Below are 25,522 nucleotides of genomic sequence, written 5' to 3'. Positions count from 1 at the left end.
ATCGCTCCTCCAGAGATGTCATTCTATTCTGAATACTCCATGTTTTCTGCACTCTGGCGACTTATCACCTCCATGGAGGTTGCCATCCTTTTCCATGGTGATGCGTTCATGCACCAATGACTCCACAAAGGCCCTGCTCATGTTCACTCTGGACTACTCCATTCGCTCCACACTCGCAGCGACCCTGGAGACAAAACCTGCCAGAGACTCCTGCATCTGTTCCTGGAGTTCCAGCACCGCTGATCTTATGGATGGACCCAGAGGCAGAGGGTCGACATGCAGCTGAGCCGAGCTGGCAGAGTCCTGCACCCTCCGACGAGGACTCTCCACTGCTGTCCCTGTCTCCACAATCTGCTGATGCTCACTTGTGAGCTGTGATACACCAGGTGACAACACTGCTCTATGTCCCAGAGTTATCCTAGCTGCTTGTGCCACTTCTAGGCCAAGAGGGCCTTTTTTTCGCTGCATATAGTGACACCACTATTCCCAGCCAGAATGGAGATGATTGGGTAGTTACCCCATCAATCACACCTGGAGCTCGCACTGCTGTAAGTGACTGGGATTAATTTTACGCACAATTTCTGTTTGCTGTAGTTTGTGGAGACTCTTTTTAAATATACTTTGTTTGCTGTAAAATTCACTGTTTGGCTGGAAGTCCTGCCATGCCATAAGTCATTCCCCACCCCACCTCCAACTCATCGGCTGACACTGTGGTGTCCATAAACACTACGCTTTTTTTTTGGTTGGTCTCCAATCGTGCGTAGGGAAGATTTGATGATTACATACATGTTAGAATTATATTTAATCAATTTCACACTCTCTGGGGTAGATTTTGACTTTGTGCAGTTGTATAAAACGGGTGATAGCGTATGGGCAACACATTTTACATCTCAAGTGATTTTTATTTCCATTAAAGTCAGGGACGATAAAAATAGTAAGGACCAATATTGCGGCGACCATGCTGCCAGCGCAGTTTAGGTGCAGGACCTCACACCCAGAAATTGGTATACATTGCGCCCATTTTAGGCCCAAAGAATAGGTGAAACGCATACCAATTTCTACCCCAGTGCGTCCAAATAACCTTTGTTATAAATCTCATCATAAAGAAGCTACTCATGAAATAACACTGGACGGCCAGCTGGTGGCGCCGTCCAAGGAGTATAAATACTCTGGCGTGGGCCCAGCTTGCTCAGGGACATTTTGTAAGACAGGAACTAGTGAAGTACAACTAGACCTCCATGTTCTGAAACAAGTTGATTAAAGCCTTGCTTTATGCTCAAACCAAGTGCGTAGTGAGTTTTATTACGTCAACCTTTACTAAATGTGGCCCATGCCAAGCGCCAGGATGTTGGCAAATGGTTGTGACAGCAAAATTAAACTTCTGTAGGCCTGTGATACACAAAATTTATGTAGGACTTGGGTGACTGGAGCACAGTGGCAAGAGTAAATCGATAACCTCAATAGAAACGAGATATTACCTCTAGGTAGGGTTACCAACCCTCCAGGATTGCCCAGGAGTCTCCCAGAATGACCGAGTTGTCTCTTGCGTGCTGCTGCTGGCAACCTGGGAGAAAAGTTTGTTGTATACGCAGTTCGCGCATGCACACTAACCTAAGCATCACCATCAGCTTGTCATCCAGCTGCCAGAAATTGTGGCTTGCCGCAATTCCGGTTAAGTTGGTGGTGGAGGGCGCTGCTGGGTGTGCAGAGTGCACCAGGGAGAAGTTACGGCAGGTAGACTGATAGTGGAGGAGTTTCTGCGGGTGGAGAGTAGGACAGCGACAGAAGAATTTTGATGAGAGGATTACAAGGACCTGAGCAGAAGTGCCTGGAACATTTGGTAGGTAGGGAAAAATATCTCTGTATTGGATATGATGTAGCCTGTACCTACCTGTGCTATGCCATTAACAATTTCTCTGATTTTCTTTTAACTTGGGGAGGAATATCAATTTTCTAAAAAAAAAATGTTAAAAGAATTAATTGCGGCCGGGGAGAAAAGTACTTTTGTATGCACGGTTTGTGCCTGCGCAACTCCATGGCCCGTAATCTAAATTTCCATTGCGCACCACCCTGACTGTCCCTTGGGTGCTTGAGGCGTTGCTCACCTTCGGTATCAGCCATTCATTCAATGCTAAAGTTTCTTTGTAGTTGGTCTCCATGCTGCCGAAAATGCCAACTTAAGTACCAGTTTAAGGAGAAAGAAACTGTACAATGGCACTCAATTACAGGGGACCCAACTTTTAAAAGGTAAGTGCAATAACCTTTACAAACTGCAACAATCGAACTTCACGTGATCAAACATCCAGGAATATGTCCAACCAGATTTGGCAAACCTACCTCTGAAGAATATCAATGTTACAAAAGTGTTACTAAATCATGACAATAGGAAATTGGCATGACAAGTAAAATCAAAAATTTTAATAAAAGAATAAATTTGTATAGGACCTTTCACATCCTAAAATACTTCAAAAGTAATTCATTGGCTATAAAGTGTAGTCACTGTTGTAGGTAAACATGGCAACCAATTTAGGCAATGGAATAAATTACCAAATGGTGGTGTTGGTTGCGGGATAAACTTTTTTTTAAAGCACATGTGAGTGGGCAAAACTGTAGCAGATGGGAGTTCAGTATGGGGTGCTGAGGTCACCTACTTTGGACCTAAAAGATAGATCTGAGTGTTTTCTAAATGGCGAGAAGCTAGAAACTGTGGAGGAGCAGAGAGATTGAGGAATCCATGTACAGAAATCACTGAAAGCTACTGGCTAGGTACCAAAAATTATCAAAAAGGCTAATAGAATGTTAGCCTTTATCTCAAGGGGCTATAATACAAAGGGGTGGAAGTCCTGCTACAGTTCTATAAAGCTCCGGTTAGACCGCATTTGGAGTACCGTGATCAGTTCTGGGGAGCGCACCTCAAGAAGAATATATTGGCTTCGGAGGGGATGCAGCGGAGATTCACCAGAATGATATTAGGGCTAAAAGGGTTAAATTATCAGGACAGGTTTACTAGACTAGGGCCTAGAAATTGGGTTGGGGCGCAGGATTTAGCGCAGCGTTCGAGGCTTTAGCGATCGTCAGATATTCAGTTTAATTGCTCCTCGAGGGACACTGGGCGAGGCTCGAGGCGCTCCGCCTCCCTCTTAGGGCGCTGAAACTGAATATCGCAGCGCAACGTGCCGCATCGCCACACGCTGCGGTACTGCAGGCCTTCCTCCCACTGTTAAGGGGGAGGTGCCTGCAACAGCGCGATCTCCGCTCGCGAGTGCCGGCAAATGAGCCCGGCACCAAGGAGATGTGCCGGGCTCTCGGGGAAACAGCCAGCAATGCCGCGGGGGGGGGGGGGTGGTTAGGAGGCCGGGGACGGAGGTGCTGGCAGGCGGCTGCCGAAAAAAGGCGGCCGCCCCGCACCTCCACCTTAACTTGCGCTGCTGCCGGCACAGTAAGGCCCCGTGAACCGGGCGTGGGTAGCGAACGGCGCAACTGTGGCGTTCCCCTGCTGAATATCGCGGGAGACGCAGCCAGTGGCGCTACAGCCACTGACTGCCTCTTTAGGTGCTAACAGGTGGCGCAACTCACCCAATTTCTCCCCCTAGGTGTCTATTCCCTTGGGTATCGAAGATTAAGTGGTGATTTGAAGGAGGTGTTGAAGATGATTAAAGAGTTTGATAGCGTGGATAGAGACAGACTATTTTCTATTGTGGGCTGTCCAGAACAAGGGGGCATTATAAAATTATAGCTAAGCTGTTCAGGGATAAATTCAGGGAGCACTTCTTCACGCAAAGGGTAGTAGAAGTCTAGAACTCTTCCCCCAGAAAGTAGCTGAGGTGAGGTCAGTTGAAAATCTCAAAGCTGAGTTTGATAGATTTTTGTTAGGCAATGGGTATTAAGAGATATGGGCCTAGAAATTTGGTTGCGTAGTGCCTGTTGTTTAGGCGCTGTGGGTGACGAATTGGGTCCAGCATGCGCAAACTTCTGGTGCAGTCCGGTAGGTGAATAATTGTGGCATGGTACATTAAGCATTGTGTGAGGCTTGTGGTGCAGATGGTGGGATATGGCATTTGAGGATGAATTCACTGACCTTGACCACTGAAGGTCATTAAACTTCTTCCTGCACTGGGTCCAGATCCTTGTGGCTAAACTGCTGGCATTTACCACAGTGGCTATCTGCGCCCACTGCAGTCTGCTGCCTGGAGGGTCTCCTGGCCCCCTGTGGAAAGAGGACCTCTCTCGGAGTTGGACCTCTTGGACCTAGGCCTCCAGTGCTGCATCCAAGAACCTTGGAGCCCTTTCTCTGGCCTGTTGAGACATTATTCAGTACTCCTTTTTGAGCCTTTACTCCACAACCAGTTCCAGCAGTTGCTACAGGCAGAATGCACCTCGCCTTGAAGAGATGCAGACTGCCTTGAAGTGAAGGGTAGCTTTAATGGAGCTAGCCTCGCATGAACTTGGGCCCCTGCTGAGCGTTGAGCCACTCAGCAGCAACATTCAGCGCTTGGCTGAACGCTACAATCATGCAAATAAACACGCAGCGCGAAGTTTGCGTGCTGCCTTCAGTCCTCCGAACGGATGCTAGTTTTGTAGCTCCTCGTGATCCCCGTGCCGGTTTTCGGGCCTTATCCAATTTCTAGGCCATGGAACCAAGACAAGTAAAAAGAGTTAAGATAGAGTTCAGCCATGATCTAATTGAATGGCAGAACAGGCTTGAGGTGCTGAATAGCCTACCCTGTTCCTATGTTAAGTGTTGGCCAGAACTCCCCTCTTCTGAATAATGCCATGGGATCTTTTGCATTCACCTGAGTAGGCAGACGGGACCTTGGCAAACCATCGTCATTTGGATGAGATGTTAAACTAACAGTTAAGAGAAAGTCAATTTGGGGGAGTGCTCTTTGTTGAAGTGCTTCTGCATTTTAGGTGGAACAATCCTCACTAACTTTCATTTGGTTTTGTCGAAAATGTCAATAATTTTCTTGTATGGAGACTGCCCTGCCTCTTGGGTCCATCTTTTGATATCACTGACTAGGAAAATACTTGTACATTGCTGAGTAGTTCCAAAAGAAACTGCAGGGGCCATGACTTCGGGTCAGCCTGAGAACTGATCTGGAGTACAGAACCCTGGGAAATCTTGCTATAAGCTAGTAATGCAGCATCCTTAACAGATTGAACTATTTATTTCTGAAGAAAATGGCAGCTGGAACTCCATATGGAATTTCTCAGTTGGAGATGGTTAATTTTGTGTCCTCCATTATGCAAACCCACATGAATTTTCATTGAAACAAATTTTGATTGGCAGCTAATTGAAGATTAACTGGTGATATTTAAAAAACATAAGTAGTAGTGATTGACTAATTTGCTTAGGTAAACTTTGTCACTTTAGTAAAGGATTCAAATACCAGAGATGCAAGTTTAAAAATAGGAGTTTGACAGTATACCATATTTGGACAAAGGATCACAGGCTTGCAAGTAATTTTGCAGAAAAGGCCATGGAAGGCCCAGAAATTCGGGGGCACCCATTTTTCACTGCGCGAGAAGCAGAGTACATTCCCAGTGCCTGAATTGTGAGGCCCAAGGCTCGCCAAATATTGGGCCTGGAGCCGGCATAGCCTCAGGGCCTATGGCGAAGAGTATTTGAAAAATCTGGCCGCTGTTAGCCTAATTGGTAAGTGGGTCTGTGGCTTGGGGAGCCAGGAAACATGGGACCGGGGATTGGTGCCAGGGATCGGGGGTTGTGGGGCTGGAAAACCTACTTTATATAATGTGTTTTTAAAAATTCGTTTATGGGATGTAGGCGTCGCTGGCAAGGCCAGCATTTATTGCCCATCCCTAATTGCCCTTGAGACGGTGGTAGTGGTACTTTACCTCATGCTAGAAATTACAAAATTCTAAGTGCCATACCTGAGATATCTAGTACCAATTCAAGCAAATGTTTCACCATTAGCAAAGCTTTTTTTAAAAGAGCTGATCATTAAGTGTAAAAGCTGCAAGGCAAAAGATTAGTTTGAAAAGTATAAGAAGGATGATGAAAAGATGCATATTGTCCATTATTTCAGGAAATTGTTATCTGTAAGTTATAGTATGTAGATTGTAGTGTCCGTGTGTAGATAAAGACACTGAAGACAGGAGTTGGTTCATAGGTATTTACTAAGCAAGTCTGGGGGGGGGGGTTTCTAAAGGATATACACAATACACAGGCTTATATAGCCCAAGTGGCAATTACCGGCATTACGCACACCTGGGGCTCTTAAAGGCACATACACCATAATTGCTCTTAAAGGCACATACACCACAATTCCTCCCCTTCTAGCTAACTAGTACATCATATTTTAAGTAATTATTAATTACATGTTATATGCAAAATAATATACATTGCTGTATTAATTAATTATAAGTTAGTCTCTCAGGAGGCTTCCTGACTCGGTCCGGATAACGCCTCGGGGGTGTAGTAGTTTCTGGTGGTGTAGGTTCTTCTGGCAAGGCTGATTCGGCTTGAAGGCCAGTGTCTGGTTCATCGGGCTCCAGTATCACCGGATCGGAGGTAGATATGGGTATCTCTACTTCATCGTTAGATGTATAGAGTGGTGGTGTAGGTTGTCCCTTTTCGGATGACTTGATGATTTGGTCAGCATGGCGCCTTATTATGCTGTCTCCGATGTCCACGGTATACATCAGTGGTCCTAATCGTGTGCAGATAGTTCCAGGCTGCCATTTCTCGGTACGGTAGTCCCGGGCCAAAACCGGTTGACCTATCTGGAAGGCCCTAGTTGGCCTTTCATTCATGCCCTGAAACTGCCGGTTCTCCACGTCCCTTCGGATGTTGGGCTTGACCAAATCCAGCCGGCATCTTAGGTTTCTATTGTAGAACATCATGGCGGGAGTTTGGTTAGTAACCATATGCGTTGCATTCCTATATGCAAATAAGAAGTTATCCACCTTGTGCTGAAGTTTTATGTCTTCATTACCCATGGCCTTGATGGCCTTCTTGAAGGTCTGGACAAACCTTTCAGCCAATCCATTGGTGGCGGGATGGTATGGGGCGGACGTGTAGTGCTTTACCCCATTGTTCTTTAAGAACTTTCTGAATTCTTCGGACACAAATTGTGGTCCATTATCAGAAGATATCTGCTCCGGCAGCCCATTCCTGGCAAATATGGTCCTTAATACTGTGATGGTTTTTTCCGTGGTGGTGGAGGACATCTTTATTACCTCCGGCCACTTGGAGTGTGCATCAACTGCGATTAAGAACATTGAGTCCATAAATGGACCAGCAAAGTCGATGTGCACCCTTTGCCAGGGAGATGAGGGCCACTCCCATGGATGTAGAGGGGCCTGTGGCGGAGCATTTTGGACCTTCTGGCATCCTAGGCAGCTCTTGGTCATGTCTTCAATGTCTCCATCGATACCTGGCCACCATACAAACTCCCTAGCTAGGTTCTTCATTTTCACTCCACCCAGATGCCCCTCGTGAAGCTCCTTTAGCACTTTATCCTGGAGTTTGGGTGGAATCACCACTCTGGATCCACACATCAAGGTTCCTCGGCACACTGACAGTTGTTCTCTTCTTTGCGAGAATGCTGGCAACAGTGGTTCGCTATGTGCTGGCCATCCCTTCATTGTTAAATCGTAGACCCATGAGAGAGTAGGGTCATTTCTTGTCTCTTTCAATGGCAGAATTTGTCACCGGTAGACATTCCACTATGGTAGAGTGGAATATCTCTACTGGGTCTACTGTAGGTGCCTCTTCTATCGTTGGCAACGGTAGGCGTGATAAACCGTCAGCATTCCCATGCTGTTTTGACCCTTTGTATTCAATGTTGTATTGGTGTGCCCCTAGAAAAAGGGACCACCTCTGTAGTCTTTGTGCCGTCATAATGGGGACACCTTTTTTAGGGTTGAATATGGAGATGAGGGGTTGATGGTCAGTCAGCAAGGTAAATTTTTGTCCGTGTAGGTAATGGTTGAATTTCTTCACTCCCCATACCAGGCTGAGTGCTTCCCTGTCTATCTGGGCATAGTTACGCTCAGCTGAGTTCAATGAGCGTGACGCAAAAGCTATCGGCCGTTCCGAGCCATCAGGGAATCTATGGGACAATACCGCTCCTATGCCGTAAGGGGATGCATCGCACGCCAGTCTGATTGGTAGTGATGGGTTGTAATGAGCCAAAATTTTCTTGGATGTGATTAAGTCTTTACATTTATGGAAGGCACGTTTACAGTCTTCGTTCCATTTCCAAATCACTCCTGTCTGTAGAAGATCATTAAGAGGGTGTAGAATAGTTGATAAGTTCGGTAAAAATTTATGATAGTAATTTATTAATCCCAGGAATGACCTTAATTGTGAAACATTTTCAGGTGCTGGGGCTTTTATAACTGCTTCAATTTTTTCAGGTGACTTATGCAACCCTTCCTTATTAATTATGTGGCCACAATATGATATCTGATTTTGGAAAAATTCACACTTGGGGCGATTTGCTCGTAGGCCCCGTTCTTTCAGCCTAGTGAGCACCTGCTCCAAATTGGCAAGGTGCTCGTTGTCGTTTTCTCCTGTTATAAGGATGTCGTTTAGGTAGCATTGAGTCTCCGGAATCCCTTGCAGGACTTGCTCCATAGCTCTTTGCCAGATAGCTGGAGCTGATGCTATTCCAAAAACCAGTCGATTGTACTGGTACAGGCCTTTGTGTGTGCTTATTGTGAGATACTTTTTAGAGGTCTCCTCAACCTCCATCTGTAGATATGCCTGTGCCAAGTCAATTTTTGTGAAACGTTTCCCTCCGGATAGTGAGGCGAAAATATCTTCTATCCTCGGAAGAGGATACTGTACCGTGTGAAGGACCGGGTTTACAGTCACCTTGAAGTCCCCACAGATGCGAATTTTTTTCTGTTCCTCAGAGTTATTTTTCAATGTTTTTTTCATGACTGGAACGATGGGTGTTGCCCATTCGCTCCAATCTATTTTGGATAATACGCCTGCCTTTTCCAAATTCTTCAGCTCTGCCTCGACTGCCGGACGTATTGCGTATGGCACCGGTCTTGCCTTAAAAAATTTTGGAATTGCTGTATCTTCCACTTTTATTGAGGCGGTGATGCCTTTCAAGGTTCCTAGTTTCTCTTGAAACACTTCTTTGGCGTTGGCCAAGATGTCTTTTAATCGTTCAGGTATGATGTCATCATTGTTTTTTTCCTTATTGGTCACCGTCAGTGCCTGAATGGAGTGCCAGTCTAAACGTATCTTCCTTATCCATTCACGTCCCAACAACGGTGGACCACCATCTTGTAGAATGTATAAATACAACTTTTGTATTTCTTTGCCGTTGTATACCACAGGCACCCTTATTTTTCCTTTGGGGTAGACTTTCTGCCCCGTATATGTTTTTAAGATAATGGATGTGTCTTTTAGAGGTATATGCGAAAATAGCCTCTCGTAATCTCGTCGATTTATTACGGTTAGAGCTGATCCTGTATCTAGCTCCATTTTAACTGGGGACCCTGCTATTGTGAGGGTAACCCAAATGGTTTGGTAATCCTCTTTGGCAAGTACATTATGTAATTTGAGACAGCTTAGTCTCTTGTTTCCGGAGTCGCTATCGCTATTCTGGTCTTCGGAGCTATTGTCCGTCATCATTTGTACCTTCCTGTACTTTTCTTTATTGATTTTTTGTTTTCTGTCAGTGGATTTATTTTGTCCAGATTGGCATACCCGTGCAATGTGTCCAATCTTACCACATTGCCTGCATGCTTTGCCCTTGAACCAGCAGTCCCTCTGGTTATGGGTGGATCTGCCGCAGCGATAACATCTTCCGAACTCCTGTGTCATTTTATGGGTGCCGAAGTCCTGTGTCTCTTGTATCTCTGCAGCTCCTTTTGCTGCTGCTTCGTATGATACAGCCATACTGAAAGCCTTGTCCAATGTTAAATCTTTTTCAGAAAGCAGTCTTTTTTGTGTTCCTTCACTTAAGAGACCGCAAACAAATTTGTCTCGAAGATAATCCGATAGTCCTGCTCCGAATTGGCAGTAATTTGATAGCTTTCTTAATTCGTTTAGGTAATCAGCGTTACTTTCATTCTTGTGTTGATTTCTCTTGAAGAACTTGAATCGTTCCGCTATCAGCAGCGGTGTTGGGTTTAAATGCTCCTGCAGGGTATCAACAATTTCTTTAAAAGTCTTGTCCTTTGGTTTGGCTGGCGTGATTAAATTTCGTAACAGCCCATATGTCTTTGCGCCCATTAAGTTCAGAAGTACTGAAGCTTTTTTTTCATCTGTTCCATTTGCAGTGCAATAAACCTCTACTCTTTCCACGTATGTGGTCCAATCTTCTATTTCGCCATCAAAAGCCTCAATATTACCAGATTTAGGCATTTCAGAAAAGATATGGCGCTTCCCGCGCTTTTTTTTTCTCTGTAGCAACGATATGGCGCTTCCCGCTTTCCCGCCGCTGCTACCGATAACAACGCTGTTTTACTGTGGTTTCCGTTTATTCACTGTTGGAGACTCGTTCCCGACGGAGGTCTAAACGCTGACCTGCTTACCGCGCCGGCCGTCTCTCGAGTGCACCCTCCCAGTCCGTTATTGCTTGCCTCCGATTTCGCTGCCTGTCTCAGCTGTAGAGCCCGCCGCTGGAGCTCCAGCCTGACGCCCAGGAAGGATTAGCGCAGTACCTGTCACCAGCTTGGCCAGCTGGTGAAACCACAGTTTCTCTTACTTCCTTGAGTCTTCTGGACGCTGGAGGAATCGATGTCCTTGAGGTGCTGCCGAATTGCAGGTAAGTCCGTTTCCACTTCGTCGCCACTGTAGTGTCCGTGTGCAGATAAAGACACTGAAGACAGGAGTTGGTTCATAGGTATTTACTAATGGGTGGGGGGGGGGGGGGGTTTCTAAAGGATATACACAATACACAGGCTTATATAGCCCAAGTGGCAATTACCGGCATTACGCACACCTGGGGCTCTTAAAGGCACATACACCATAATTGCTCTTAAAGGCACATACACCACATAGATGATCTCTAATTAGAAATAGGCTAAAGATCTATCAAATAGGGTTATTCATATTTTTTAAACCAACTCACCATTTCAGCTGCATATATATTTTTGCTTGCAGGTAATGTATATGGATAAAGAGCAGCATTTCCATGTGGAACAGATTACAGCCATGTTGCTGACCAAACTGAAGGAGACAGCTGAGGGTAATCTGAAAAAGCCTGTATCTGATTGTGTGATTTCTGTAAGTATGTAGTCATTGGAAATTGCTGCAAGCTCATTCTATTAACAAGTTTAGCATTTCCTTAGTCAGCGTTAGATAGTTTTGTCCTTCTGTATTAGGAATCTGCTTTTTAAGCACACTAAATTAATTAACAGAAAGAAAGACTTGCATTTATATAGCGTCTTTCACGACCACAGGACATCTCCAAGAGCTTTACAGCCAATTAAGTACTTTTTTTTGAAGTGGAGTCACTCTTGTAATGTGGGAAACGCGGCAGCCAATTTGCGCATGGCAAAGTCCCACAAACAGCAATGTGATAATAACCAGATAATCTGTTTTTGTTATGTTGGTTGAGGGATAAATATTGGCCAGGACACTGGGGGATAACTCCCATGCTCCCCTTCGAAATAGTGCCATGGGATCTTTTACATCCACCTGAGTGTAGACGGGGCCTCGGTTTAACATCTCATCCGAAAGACAGCACCTCCGACAGTGCACCCCTCCCTCAGCACTGCACTGGAGTGTCAGCCTAGCTTTATGTGCTCAAGTCCCTGGAGTGGGACGTGAACCCACAAGCTTCTGACTCGGAGGTGAGTGTGCTACCCACTGAGCCACAGCTGACGCTGGATTATAAGCATTTGTTATCACTGTGTACAATATACTATACAGGGGCTTGGTGTGTACAGTTTTCAATTTGAAATGTGCCAGTGTCATAGAGTTTAGAGTTTTACAGCACAGAAAGAGGCCCTTCGGCCCATCGTGTCTGCGCCGCCCATCCATCCCTGTCCAGTCTAATCCCATTTTCCAGCATTTGGTCCATAGCCTTGTATGCAATGGCATTTCAAGTGCTCATCCAAATGCTTCTTGAATGTTGTGAGGGTTCCTGCCTCTACCACCCTTTCAGGCATTGAGTTCCACATTCCAACCACCCTCTGGGTGAAAAAGTTCCTCCTCAAATCCCCTCTAAATCTCCTGCCCCTTACCCTGAATCTATGCCCCCTTGTTATTGACCCCCCCACTAAGGGGAAAAGTTCCTCTTTATCTACCCTATCTATGCCCCTCATTATTTTGTACACCTCAATCAGGTCCCCCCTCAGCCTTCTCTGCTCCAAGGAAAACAACTCCAGCCTGTCCAGCCTCTCTTCATAGCTGAGGCGCTCCATCCCAGGTAACATCCTGGTGAATCTTCTCTGCACCCTCTCCAAAGCAATCACATCCTTCCTATAGTGAGGCGACCAGAACTGCACACAGTACTCCAGCTGTGGCCTCACCAGCGTTTTGTACAGCTCCATCATAACCTCCCTGCTCTTATATTCTATGCTTCGGCTAATGAAGGCAAGTATCCCATATGCCTTTTTAACCACCTTATCTACCTGTTCCGCTGCCTTCAGAGATCTATGTACATGTACACCAAGGTCCCTCTGACCCTGTGTACTTCCTAGGGTCCTACCACTCATTGTGTATTCCCTTACCTTGTTTGTCCGTCCAAAATGCATCACCTCGCACTTTTCAGGGTTAAATTCCATTTGCCACTTTTCCGCCCATCTGACCAACCCGTTTATATCGTCCTGTAGCCTGAGGCTTTCCTCCTCTCAATTTACCACCCCACCAATTTTTGTGTCATCTGCGAACTTACTGATCATACCTTTTACATTCTCATCCAAATCATTTATGTAGATCACAAACAACAAGGGACCCAGCACTGATCCCTGAGGTACCCCACTGGACACAGGCTTCCAGTCACAAAAGCAACCTTCGACCATCACCCTCTGCCTCCTGCCACTCAGCCAGTTTAGGATCCAATGCGCCAAGGCACCCTGGATCCCATGGGCTCTTACCTTCTTGACCAGTCTCCTATGCGGGACTTTGTCAAAAGCTTTACTGAAGTCCATGTAAACCACATCCACAGCATTTCCCTCATCCACCCCCGTAGTCACCCCCTCGAAAAATTCAATCAGATTTGTCAGACATGATTTACCCTTGACAAAGCCATGCTGACTATTCCCGATTAATCCTTGCCTCTCCAAGTGGAGACTAATTTTGTCCCTCAGAATTTTTTCCAATAATTTCCCTACCACAGATGTTAGGCTCACTGGCCTGTAATTCCCTGGTTTATCCCTGCTACCCTTCTTGAATAATGGTACTACGTTAGCTGTTCTCCAGTCCTCTGGTACATCCCCTGTGGCCAGAGAGGTTCTGAAAATTTGTGTCAGAGCCCCTGCAATCTCCTCCTTTGCCTCCCACAGCAGCCTGGGATACATCTCATCCGGGCCTGGGGATTTATCCACTTTTTGGCCTGCTAAAACCGCTAGCACCTCCTCCCTCTCGATGCTAATATGTTCAAGTATGTCACAGTCCCCTTGCCCGATTTCTATGTCTGCATCGTCTTTCTCCATAGTGAACACAGATGCAAAAAATTCATTTAAAACCCCGCCTACATCATCTGGCTCTACACACAGATTGCCACTTTGGTCCCTAATGGGCCCTACCCTTTCCCTGGTTATCCTCTTGCCCTTAATATACTTATAAAACATCTTAGGATTTTCCTTTATTTTGCTCGCCAGTGTTATTTCATGGCCCCTCCTCGCCCTCCTAATTTCTTTTTTAAGTATGCCCCTGCACTTTTTATACTCCTCTAGGGCTTCTTCTGTCTTTAGTCTTTTGAACCTGTGGAATTCTCTACCACAGAGGGCAGTAGAGGCCAATTCATTAAATATATTCAAGGCGGAGTTAGATATATGGCTAAAGGGATATGGGGAGAAAGCAGTGACAAGGTACTGAATTTGGATGATCAGCCATGATCTCATTGAATGGCGGAGCAGGCTCGAGGGGCCGAATGGCCGCCTCCTATCTTCTATGTATCTATGTAAATATCTAATGGGCAATTACAAAGCATGAGTTTTCAGTTTCCCATATATGTGCATATTTTTGCTGTAACATAATGGTTGTGTTATTGGACTAGTAATCCAGCGAATGCAAATTCAAATCCCACCATGGCAGTTTGAGAATTTGAATTCAGTTTAAAAACAACAGTTTAAAAATAAAATAAATAAATTAAATAAAGCTGGTATCCGTAAAAGTGCCCATGAAGTTATCAAATTGTCATAAAAAAACAACTGGTTCACTCATATCCTTTAGGGAAGGAAACCTGCCGTCCTTAACCGATCTAGCCTATATGTGACTCCAGTCCCACACCAACTTCGTTGACTTTTAATTGTCCACAGAAATGGCCGAGCAAGCCACTTAGTTGTATCAAACTCCTCATCTGTTCAAGAAGGCCCATCACCTTTTCAGGGCAGTTAGGGATGGGCAATAAATGTGGCCTTGCCAACAACACACTCATTCCTTGAATGATTTTTTAAAATCCTTATAATTGTGAAAGATCCTTTTCTCTTAAATGGCTCAGTTAACAGCTAGACATGGCTACAATGTTTCTTTCAAGCTGCACGCTTGCGCGGCCGCGTAGTAATCTGCAAGGTACCGCACAGGCCGGTCACAAGCTTTTTCATTTGAAATACCATGCATGCGCAGAAATTTAAAGGGACCACACATTGTCTTTGTGTGTGGCCTGTTTATTTCAATTTAGAGGGAACATTGCATGGCTGCTGTGGTTCTTGTAGAATTAGTTAGCAAGTGGGGCTACACAAAGCAATGAGTTCAATTGTGCTAGCGTCTCCTTTTTCTCCTGCCTCATTTGTAGATTGATTTTTTTTTTTAGCCTAGCTACACTACCCATCAAAAATTTTGAAATTTTAATGTCAGTTTCTCAAATATTTAAGAATTTAAAAGGATTATAACTTAATACTTGTTTGGGATCTGAGCCTTGGGCTCCTGCTGAAGTATGCTTGGTAATAAACCAGCTCTAGGCGTGGAGTTTCCTAGGTTGCGCTCAAAATTCGCCCAAAATTGTCCAAATCCAGTGCAAAAGATCGAGGAATTTCAAGTGCAAATCAAGTTTCTGCAATCATTTGTGCTAGTTTAAAAAAAAAAAAAAAAAAAAAAAAAATCATGCTAGAAGTCAGCCCCGCTAACAAAACTGGCTATGCCCTCAGATTGAGTTAATCATCATTGCAAGATTCTGCTAATTGCGCCCATTTGCAGGCCTTCAAAGCAGCTCTTAAAATTAGGATATTTTGGCACAAGGACATTAATAGGCAGGTTTTAAAAGCTTAAATTTCTTTTTAATTTACTAAAACTTGACTACCGTACACCAATGTAACTAGTAAATGGTTCTTTTTTAAAAGTTATTTTCAGTTATTTAAAATCAGGTTACTCAGGTGGTGGACTGAACACTCTTATTAAAAATGTTTATTTTTTGTGATATACCCAGTTTTAGCTGTATTAACACAACTGCACTAGGTTACCACTCTTAATTATATCGTGGAATATTTTTAATGCAATTTTTTTTAGAGAAATTACGTTCTAAAACGCTGCCCAATTGTGCTGGTTCATGGAAGTTTTACGTTCGATATGCAAATGAGTTTAAGCGAAAACCTAAGCAAAGAAATTACTTCTGAAAACTAACGCAATTTGCGCCCGGATCGCCGATTGAACCCAAAGTGGAAACACTTGGCCCCAAGTATTAGTAGTTTGAACAGTAAAATAACTTGTTTTAAAATACTTACCATAAAATGTGATTTTTCTTTTGTAGGTACCCTCTTTTTTCACCAATGCTGAACGGTGTTTAATGCTAGATGCTGCTCATATTGCTGGCTTGAATTGCCTAAGACTGATGAATGACACCACTGCAGGTATGATGTAAGGTGGTAATTTTCTAATAGGTGAAGTTTATTTTTAAAAAGAAATTGTGCTAATGGTGTATCCTTTAATATTTTAGCATCCCTAGCTTATGGAATCTACAAACCAGATCTTCCAGCCCCTGAAGAAAAGCCAAAAATTGTGGTATTTGCAGATATGGGCCATTCAACATTCCAAGTTTCTGTCTGTGCTTTCAATAAGGGAAATCTTGAGGTAATTAATAGGTATTGTACGTTTATGAAAATCTAGCTGAGATTTTTTGCAGTATGACAAGTTATTACTGAATCTGCTTGCAGAGTTATCCATCCATTCTTATGTAGCTGAGATACTCATGATTTGAGTCAATGAACAGCCCAACATTACATGGAATATACAGCATAAAAACAGGCTATTTGGCCTAACCAGTTCATGCCAGCATTTATGCTCCATTCAAGCCCCTCATCCTTCATCATCTAACTTTATTAACATAACCCTCAATTTTCTTCTCCCTCATATGCTTATCTAGCTTCCCCTATCCTATTCACCTCAGCTACTCCGTGGTAGTGAGTTCCACATTCTCACCGCTCTCTGGGTAAAGGAGTTTCTTCTGAATTCCCTATTTGATTTCTTGGTGACTATCTTCTATTGATGGCCTCTAGTTTTGCTCTTCCCCACAAGTGGAAACACTCTCTCGGTCTACTCTATCAAAACCTTTCCTAATTTTAAAGACCTCAATTAGCTCACCCCTCGGTCTTTTCTTTTCAAGAGAAAAGAGACCCAATCTATTCATCCTTTCCTGATGGGTATAACCTCACAGTTCTGGTATCATAGGATTACATAGGATATACAGCACAAGAGAAAAGAGACAGTCTGTTGATCCTTTTCTGATGGGTATAACCTCGCATTTCTGGTATCATCCTTACAAATCTCTTTTGCACTGATCCTTGTGGAACCTCACTTTCCACCTTCTGCCACTGTGAATAGCTACCCTTTACCCCTACTCTCTGCTTTCTGTCTTGAAACCAGCTAACTATCAATTCTGCTACTTGTCCCCTGACTCCATATTCTTTGACCTTATTCATTAGTCTATTATGTGGTACCTTATCAAAAGCATTTTGGAAATCTAGATAAATTATCAAAGGGCCTTCGTCCTTGTAAATCTATTTACTCTGTCCAGACCCCTCATGATTTTGAACACCTCTATCAAATCTCCTTTCAACCTTCTCTGCTCTAAGGCGAACAACTCCAGCCTATCCACGTAACTGAAGTCCCTCATCCCTGAAACCATTCTTGTAAATCTATTCCGCACCCTCCAAGGCCTTCACATCCTTCCTAAGTGCGGTGCCCAGAATTGAACACCATACTCCAGTTGAGGTCAGACCAGTGTTTTATAAAGGTTCATCATAACTTCCTTGCTTTTGTACTCTATGCCTTTTATTTATGAAGCCTTTGATCCCGTATGCTTTTTTAACCACTTTCTCAAACTGCCCTGCCACCTTCAGCGCTTTATGCTCTGTTCATACATCCCCTTTACGATTGCACCCTTTAGTTTATATTGCCTCTCCTCGTTCTTCCTACCAAAATGTATCACTTCGCACTTTCCTGCGTTAAATTTCATCTGCCACGTGTCCACCCATTTCACCAGCCTGTCTATGTCCTCTTGAAGTTGATCTCTATCCTCCTCACTGTTCACTATACTTCCAAGTTTTGTGTCATCTGCAAATTTTGAAATTGTGCCCTGTATGCCAAAGTCCAAGTCATTAATATATATTAAGGAAAAACCGTGGTCCTAGTACCGACCCCTGGGGAACACCACTGTGTACCTTCCTCCAGCCTAAAAAACAACCATTCACCACTACTCTGTTTCCTGTCACTTAGCTAATTTCGTATCCATGCTGCCACTGTCCTTTTTATTCCATAGGCTTCAACTTTGCTGGCAAGCCTATTATGTGGCACTTTATCAAATGCCTTTTGGAAGTCCATGTACACCACTTCAACCGCATTGCCCTTATCAACCCTCTGTTACCTCCTCAAAAAAAACTCGATCAAATTAGATAAACATGATTTGCCTTAAGTCCATGCTGGCTTTCCTTAATTAATCCACACTTGTCCAAGTGAATGTTAATTTTGTCCCGAATTATTGTTTCTGAAAGCTTTCCCACTACCAAAATTAAACTGATTGGCCTGTAGTTGCTGGGTTTATCCTTACACCTGTTTTTGAACAAGGGTGTAACATTTGCAATTCTCCAGTCCTTTGGCACCACCCTGTATCTAAGGAGGATTGGAAGATTATGGCCAATACCTCTGCAATTTCCATTTTTACTTCCCTCAGCATCTGAGGATGCATCCTATCCAGTCCTGGTGACTTATCTACTTTAAGTACAGACAGCCTTTCTAGTACCTCATCTTTCTAGTATCTCAACTACCTCCTCTTTCACTGACTTTGACAGCATCTTCTTTCTTGGTGAAGACAAATGCGAAGTATTCATTTAGTACGTCAGCCATGCCCGCTGCTTCCATGCGTAGGTCTCCTTTTTGGTCCTTAATCAGCCCCATCCCCCCTCTTACTACCCGTTTACTGTTTATAAGCCTATAGAAGACTTTTGGATTCCCTTTTATGTTAGCTGCCAATCTATTCTCATACTCTCTTTGCTCCTCTTTCCTCTCTGAACCTTCTATATTCAGCCTGGTTCTCACTTGTATTCTGAACCTGACATCTGTCATACGCCCCCTTTTTCTGCTTCACCTTACTCTCTATCTCTTTTGTCATCAAGGGAGCTCTGACTTTGGTTGCCCTACCTTTCTCACTCATGGGAATGTACCTTGACTGTACCCGAACCATCTTCTCTTTAAAGGCAGCCCATTGTTCGATTACAGTTTTGCTTGCCAATCTTTGGATCTGACCCGGGTAAATTGGAATCATTCTCAACCCACTGAACTTGGCCGCCTTCCAATTAAGTATTTTTTACTCTAGATTACTCCGTCATTTTCCATAGCTAATCTAAACCGTATGATACTATGATCACTGTCCTCCTACTGACACTTGTTCCACTTGACCCACCTCATTCCCCAGATCCAGAAATGCCTCCTTCATCATTGGGCTGGAAATGTACTGATCAAGAAAGTTCTCTTGAACATACTTCAGAAATTCTTCCCCCGCTCTGCCCTTTACACTATTACTATCCCAGTCTATATTAGGATAATTGAAGTCCCCCATTATTACTACTCTAGTTCTTGCACCTCTAATTTCCCTGTAAATTTGCTCCTCTATAGCCTTCCCACTAGTTGGTGGCCTATAGAATACACCTAATAGTGTAATGGCACCTCTTTCTTAACGCTAACCAAATAGATTCTGTCCTTGACCCCTCCAGGACATCCTCTTTCTCCAGCACACTAATATTCTCCTTAATCAATACTGCCACCCCACCTCCTTTCCTTCCCTAAAATTTCCTAAATACCATGGGCTTGATTTTAATAGCCCCGAGGAGGCAGGTCTGTTGGGGAAAATCGGGAAAAATGGCTTCAGACACCCAACTCGTCCCCACCCAATTTTCATGAGTGTCTGTTTAGCCGCTCCCAAACTGACCCGTCTCCAACCAGTGGGACAGGTAGTTAAGGCAGTTAACAGCCTGTTAACTGCCTTGCTAATCCTATTTTCATAGTGGTTTCCCATTTTCCTGCTTCTGGCTCCTGTTTCCTGACTAGTCAAAAACAGGCCAGGTTTAAGGAGACGAGTTGCTGGAGGACATGATTTGTATGCATTGGTGGAGCGCTTTAAAAGCGCCCCGGAAACATGGCTGACATTCAAATGCAACAACTTTGCTGTTGTAGGTATGGGATAACATTTTGCACAACTACTGACCTTCTGACTTCAAGCTGACACCCATCTGCAGTGTGTCATGAATGGAATTATTTCAGGCCACTTCAACTGTGCACTTGCAAGATTGTTACCTTACCTCAAAGGAAATCTATAGCAAGGGGATGGGAACCATTTATGCCCTCTCATCCTGGTCCTCATAATCGGAGTAGCAGCCGCGTGGCTCACCACATATCTTCCTGGGAAGAGAAGTAGGAAGAGGACGAGGGGTGCCTTGCATGCCCTGTTGTGACCAATGCAGCATTCCTCCAGTTCACTGCTGCCCATCAACCAGGGTATGCACATTGCCATGCCACACTACCATAAGCTTACTCTTCAACCATTGGTGGCCACCATATGGCTCTGTAATGTAGGCAACACTGTTCAATGTCATACTTCATCTCTGCTATACCCTCTTACTTCCTATCACTTTTACCATCAGCACTACAAATGTAAGTTGCCCTGAGCCCTCAATGTGCTTTTTGCCATTTCCCAGAACACACAAGCCACACAATCAACTGTTTGACATGATATATTTCGTCATGTGTTAAAGATAAATTAACAGTCAGGGGAAAAAAAAGAAACATCACCCAAGTGAGTCCCCTTGTGACTATAGGTGCTTAATCTTTCTCTTACACGTGCTTCTACATGGTGCTTCCCCTGTGGCTTCAGCAGATGTAGAGGCACCTCGCTGACTAGGATGCTGTGCCTGCTTAGAAACATAGAAGATAGGCGCAGGAGTAGGCCATTCGGCCCCTTGAGCCCGCTCCGCCATTTAATGAGATCATGGCTGATCATCCAAATCCAGTACCTTGTCCCTGCTTTCTTCCCATATCCCTTGATCCCTTTAGCCTTAAGAAATATATCCAACTTCTTCTTGAATATATTTAATGAATTGGACTCGACTGCCTTCTGTGGTAGAGAATTCCACAGGTTCACCACTCTCTGGGTGAAGAAATTCCTCCTCATCTCAGTCCTAAATGGCTTACCCCTGATCCTTAGACTGTGACCCCTGGTTCTGGACTCCCCCGCCATCGGGAACATCCTTCCTGCATCTAAGCTGTCTAGTCCTGTTAGAATTTTATAAATTTCAATGAGATCCCCTCTCATTCTACTAAACTCTAGCGAATATAAGCCTAATCGACCCAATCTCTCCTCATACGTCATTCCTGCCATCCCAGGTATCAGTCTGGTGAATCTTCGCTGCACTCCCTCCATGGCAAGAACATCCTTCCTCAGATAAGGCGACCAAAACTACACACAATACTCAGGGTGTGGTCTCACCAAGGCCCTGTACAACTGCAGCAAGACATCCTTGCTCCTGTACTCCGCAAGAGGATTTATGAAGGCCAACATACCATTTGCCTCCTTAACCGCCTGCTGCACCTGCATGCTTACCTTCAACGACTGGTGCACAAGGACACCCAGGTCTCATTGCACTTCCCCTTTTCCCAATCTATTGCCGTTCAGATAATAATCTGTCTTCCTGTTTTTGCCACTGAAGTGGATAACCTCGCATTTATCCACATTGGGCAGATGCATGGCAAATGCAGTATAATCACCCAACCTGTCCAAATCATACTGGAGTTTCTCTGCATCCTCCTCACAGCACACATGCCCACCCAGCCTTTGGCGGGCGTCCTTTGGGTTTGGGAGCCTGGGAGGGCTCTTCCTGCGGCTCTGTGCAGGGGCTGAAACAGCCATCTCCGTTGTCGAGGGCTCTAGTGGCATGGTTGTGCGAGCACTTTGAGAGGAACCCACACTTTCTTCTGTCCTGCCAACAACATCCCCCTCATGGGTCAGCTGCACCTCAGTGCTGACAAATGGCAGGAGAGCACCTTGCTGCACTTCAAGGGAGCTATGAGGACCCGTATCTGCACTGGCAGTCCTCAAAAGGACGTCCATGAAGCTCTAGTCTCTCTGCTCAATAGCTGCCCATCGCTCCTCCAGAGATGTCATTCTATTCTGAACAGTCACCATGTTTTCCTGACACTGGTGACTTATTTCCTCCATGGCCGTAGCCATCCTTTCCATGGTGGTGCATTCATGCGCCATTGCCTCCACCACGGCAGTGCTGATGTTAGAGATGGCCTCCTCCATTCTTCACACTTGCACTAACCCTGGAGGCAAACCCTTCCAAAGACACCTGCACTTGTTCCTGTATTTCACGAACCGCTCTTTTTCTGGATGGCCCCAGAGGCACAGCATCTGCATGCAGTTCAGCAGAGCTAGGAGAGTCCTGCGACCTCCGAGGAGGACTCTCCACTGCTGTCGCTGTCTGCACCATTTGCTGATGCTCACTTGTGCACTGATAGACCAGGTGGCAACACCACTCTAACTCACGATGGCCCCACCGAGGTGTGCGTTGCTGCGCTGGTGCTGGGTGCGCTGAGTCCTAGTGACGCTGGTCCCTCGGAGCCTTCAGGTTTTTCTGAGATGTCCGGATCTTCATCCTGAATCATAGGGAGGGGGGACACTCTATGGTCCTGTGGGAGAATAAAGGCTTGAATTAGACATCTGATATTAACGTAGCAGACGCATCCTTTTGAGCAGAGGGTGGTAGGTTTGTGGAATTTGCTGCCCCAGAAAGCTGTGGAAGCTACATCATTAAATAAATTTAAAACAGAAATAGATAGTTTCCTAGAAGTAAAGGGAATTTGGGGTTACGGGGAGCGGGCAGGAAATTGGACATGAGTCTAGGTTCGGAATGGTCATGGCCCTGTGGGTAGTGGAGTGGGCCCAGGGGCCGTGTAGCCTTGTTTTGCTCCTACTGTGTTCTAATTCTGTGTTAGATTTCAGGAGATGGTTTTATTCCTGTTCCTGGCTGGGGTGGAGATCGCCTTTACAGAAGGTAAGTACTGTAGAAAATATAGGGACAGAGTGATCTCCTGGAAGAATTATGATCGCCTAGATGGGTCGGAGAGGAATTTCCCAGATTTTTTTCTCCCAAATTGGCCATTGGGACTTCATCTGGTTTTTCGCCTCTCCTGGGAGATCACATGGGTTCGGGTGGATGCAGAGTGATAGAAGATTTGAGGTTAGGATCAGATCAGCCATGATCTTACTGAATGGTGGAGCAGGCTCGAGGGGCCAATTGGCCTACTCCTGCTCCTATTTCTTATGTTCTTATGTAACATCATATTTTCTGAGGGATGAAAATCTATTATGTCACCAGTTTTCTCTAGCGCGCCCGTCTCGCCATCGTCCAGTTCCAGGTTCTCACCACCTCCAAAAATCTCGTTTTCTGCCTCCTCAGCAGTGGTCAGTGTTGCAAGGGTAGCTGTTCCTCCTCCAGTCATTGTGCTCTCCCTGTTATTGTGGGCTATTTTTTCCTGCAAGGAGGGACACAAGCGGTGTTTCAGCCACAGTGATGGAGTGAGTGTGATTAATCTCTACCATAGAAGCTCTGAGTGAGACGAAGATGGGGTAAGGTGCCAAGAGGAAGGTAGCTTCCCGTGCGTTGTTGGTTGGTGTCACTGCATGGTTGTGAGAGTGAGTCTAAAGGTTGCATAGGCAGGATGCTGAACTGATTCAGTGCAGAGACAGAGATGGATAGGAAAGGGTGCAAGGGAAGTAAGAGTAAGGTGGGATGTAAAGGAGGAGGCTTACAAAGTAGTGTCGGTGATGAGAAGGGAAGTAGAGTGAAGGCAAGTGAGATGGGATACTTACTTTTGATGTTCTCACAAGATCATTAAACCTTTTGCGTCACTGGATCCATGAGCGTGCATAAATGTACCTTGCGCTCTCCTCCTGAGCAATGCGCAGCCAGGCTGCCTTGGTCTGCTGAGGAGGCTTCCTCCAGCCATCAGGAGGGAAGAGAATCTCCTTGCGCCCTCTGACCACATCGACAAGAACTTGGAGGGACTCCTCATTAAAACAAGGAGCTGCCTTGCCTCTGGAAGAAGTCATAGCTTTGAAAAGAAGTGCAGGAAACCACAATGGAAAGGCTCAGGCTGGATGGCAACTTTAAAAGCAGCTGCTATTATGACTTCCTCCGAGACAGCCAGCTGACCCCGATCCCACTCATTGGACCGGCCAGCGCGCCTCCATGAAATTAACAAGGTACTTTAATAAAAAATCGCAACTCTGCAGCTGTTCCCGCCGGAAGCGGCTCCCGAACCCGCCCACCATGCAACCTGACTCCAACCCGCCTCGGGAATTAAAATCGAGCCCCATATATCAGGAGTATTTAGTACCCAATCCTGCCCTTTTTTGAGCCAGGTCTCCGTTATCGCCACAACATCATATTCCCATGTGGCTATTTGCACCTGCAGCTCACCAAACTTATTTACCACCCTTCATGTGTTTACACACATGCACTGTAAACCTGTACCTTAGACCTCCTTGTATTCTCTTAGCCTGATCCCACCTAATACCGCACTATTTCTTACTCTAGTGCTATCTATCTCTCCCAATCCTTTGTGCACCTTGTTTCTCCTTTCTAATACTACATCCTGGTGCCCATCCCCCTGCCAAATTAGTTTAAACCCTCCCAGCAGCACTAACAAACCCCGCCCCCCCCCCCGCCCCAAGGATATTGGTCCTGGCTTTGTTGATGTGTAACCCGTCCGGCCTGTACAGATCCCACCTCCTCCAGAACCGGTTAATGTCCCAGGAATCTAAAGCCCTCCCTCCTGCACCATCTCTCCAGCCATGCATTAATCTGCTCTATCCTCCTATTTCTATACTCAATCGCTCATGGCACCGGGAGCAATCCGGAGAATACAACCTTTTGAGGTCCTGCTTTTTAATCTCTTTCCTAGCTCCCTACAATCTGCCTGCAGGACCTCATCCCTCTTTCTACCTGTCGTTGATACCGATATGGACCACAACCTCTAGCTGTTCACCCTCCCCCCTCAATGTTCTGTAGCCGCTCAATGACATCCTTGACCTGGGCACCAGGGAGGCAACATACCTTTCTGGAATCATGTCTGCAGCCACAGCAAGGCCTGTCTGTGCCTCTAACTATTAAATCCCCTATCACTATTGCTTTTCCTCCACCACCCGCCCCCCCCCCCCCCCATACATCTGAGCCACCTGTGGACTTGGTTTTGGCTGTATTCCTCAGAGGAACCATCGCCCTCATCAGTATTATACCAGTTAGAGAGTGAGATGCACTCGGGACTCCTGCACTACCTGCCTAGTCTTCCTTGTCTGTAGTGGTCACCCATTCCCTCTGCCTGTACACACTCTTATGGTACAGGGTGATCACCTCTTGAAACGTGCTATCCACATAGCTTCCAGCCTCACGGATGTACTGCAGTGACGCCAGTTGCTGCTCAAGCTCTGAAACCCGGAGCTTGATCTCCTCCAGCTGACAACACTTCCTGCACATGTAGTTGTCCAGGACACGTGAAGTGTCCTAGAGTTCCCACATGGCACAAAATGTGCATTACACAGGACTGAGGTGCCCTGCCATGCCTCGATTTAATAGACTATTAACTAACTTAATAGAAATAAACTCAAGACTTAAAAGAAAATCACCAACTAATCAGCACACCAACTAATCACCAATCAGCTCCTTCCCTTGTGCTGATGTCACTTTAGGTTTTCTCACCTCGCTCGTGCTCCCTCCGGGCTCTAGGGCCTACTTTTATCTCCAGCCGCTCCTCTCTCTACCGCAGGTCCGCTCTCGGGTCTATTAACTTGGAATCCTTGGGTTCTGTGGATCCACTCCTCTTTCAGTTAGACATCTGTCGCCTTCCTCCTCTCCACCGAATTCCTGCTCTCACCAA

The 25,522-nt window shown here is 45.3% G+C and overlaps 1 protein-coding gene across 3 annotated transcripts in view; it reads left to right on the top strand.

Annotated features, from left to right (window-relative positions):
• The window catches only part of hsph1 (heat shock 105/110 protein 1), a 128,153-nt gene that overhangs the window by 34,581 nt on the left and 68,050 nt on the right, over positions 1 to 25,522 (top strand). For all 3 annotated transcript variants that reach the window (XM_085999313.1, XM_085999312.1, XM_085999314.1), the window contains exons 4-6: positions 11,093 to 11,215; positions 15,846 to 15,945; positions 16,032 to 16,165. In XM_085999313.1, coding sequence (XP_085855439.1) covers positions 11,093 to 11,215; positions 15,846 to 15,945; positions 16,032 to 16,165 — 357 coding nt within the window. The remainder of the gene's footprint in view (positions 1 to 11,092; positions 11,216 to 15,845; positions 15,946 to 16,031; positions 16,166 to 25,522) is intronic.

Source organism: Somniosus microcephalus, chromosome 10 (genome assembly GCF_052327205.1).
Source record: "Somniosus microcephalus isolate GS21.2 chromosome 10, FLI_Smic_1.0, whole genome shotgun sequence".
Lineage (NCBI taxonomy): Eukaryota > Metazoa > Chordata > Chondrichthyes > Squaliformes > Somniosidae > Somniosus > Somniosus microcephalus.
This window is presented reverse-complemented; position numbering and strand designations above follow the sequence as displayed.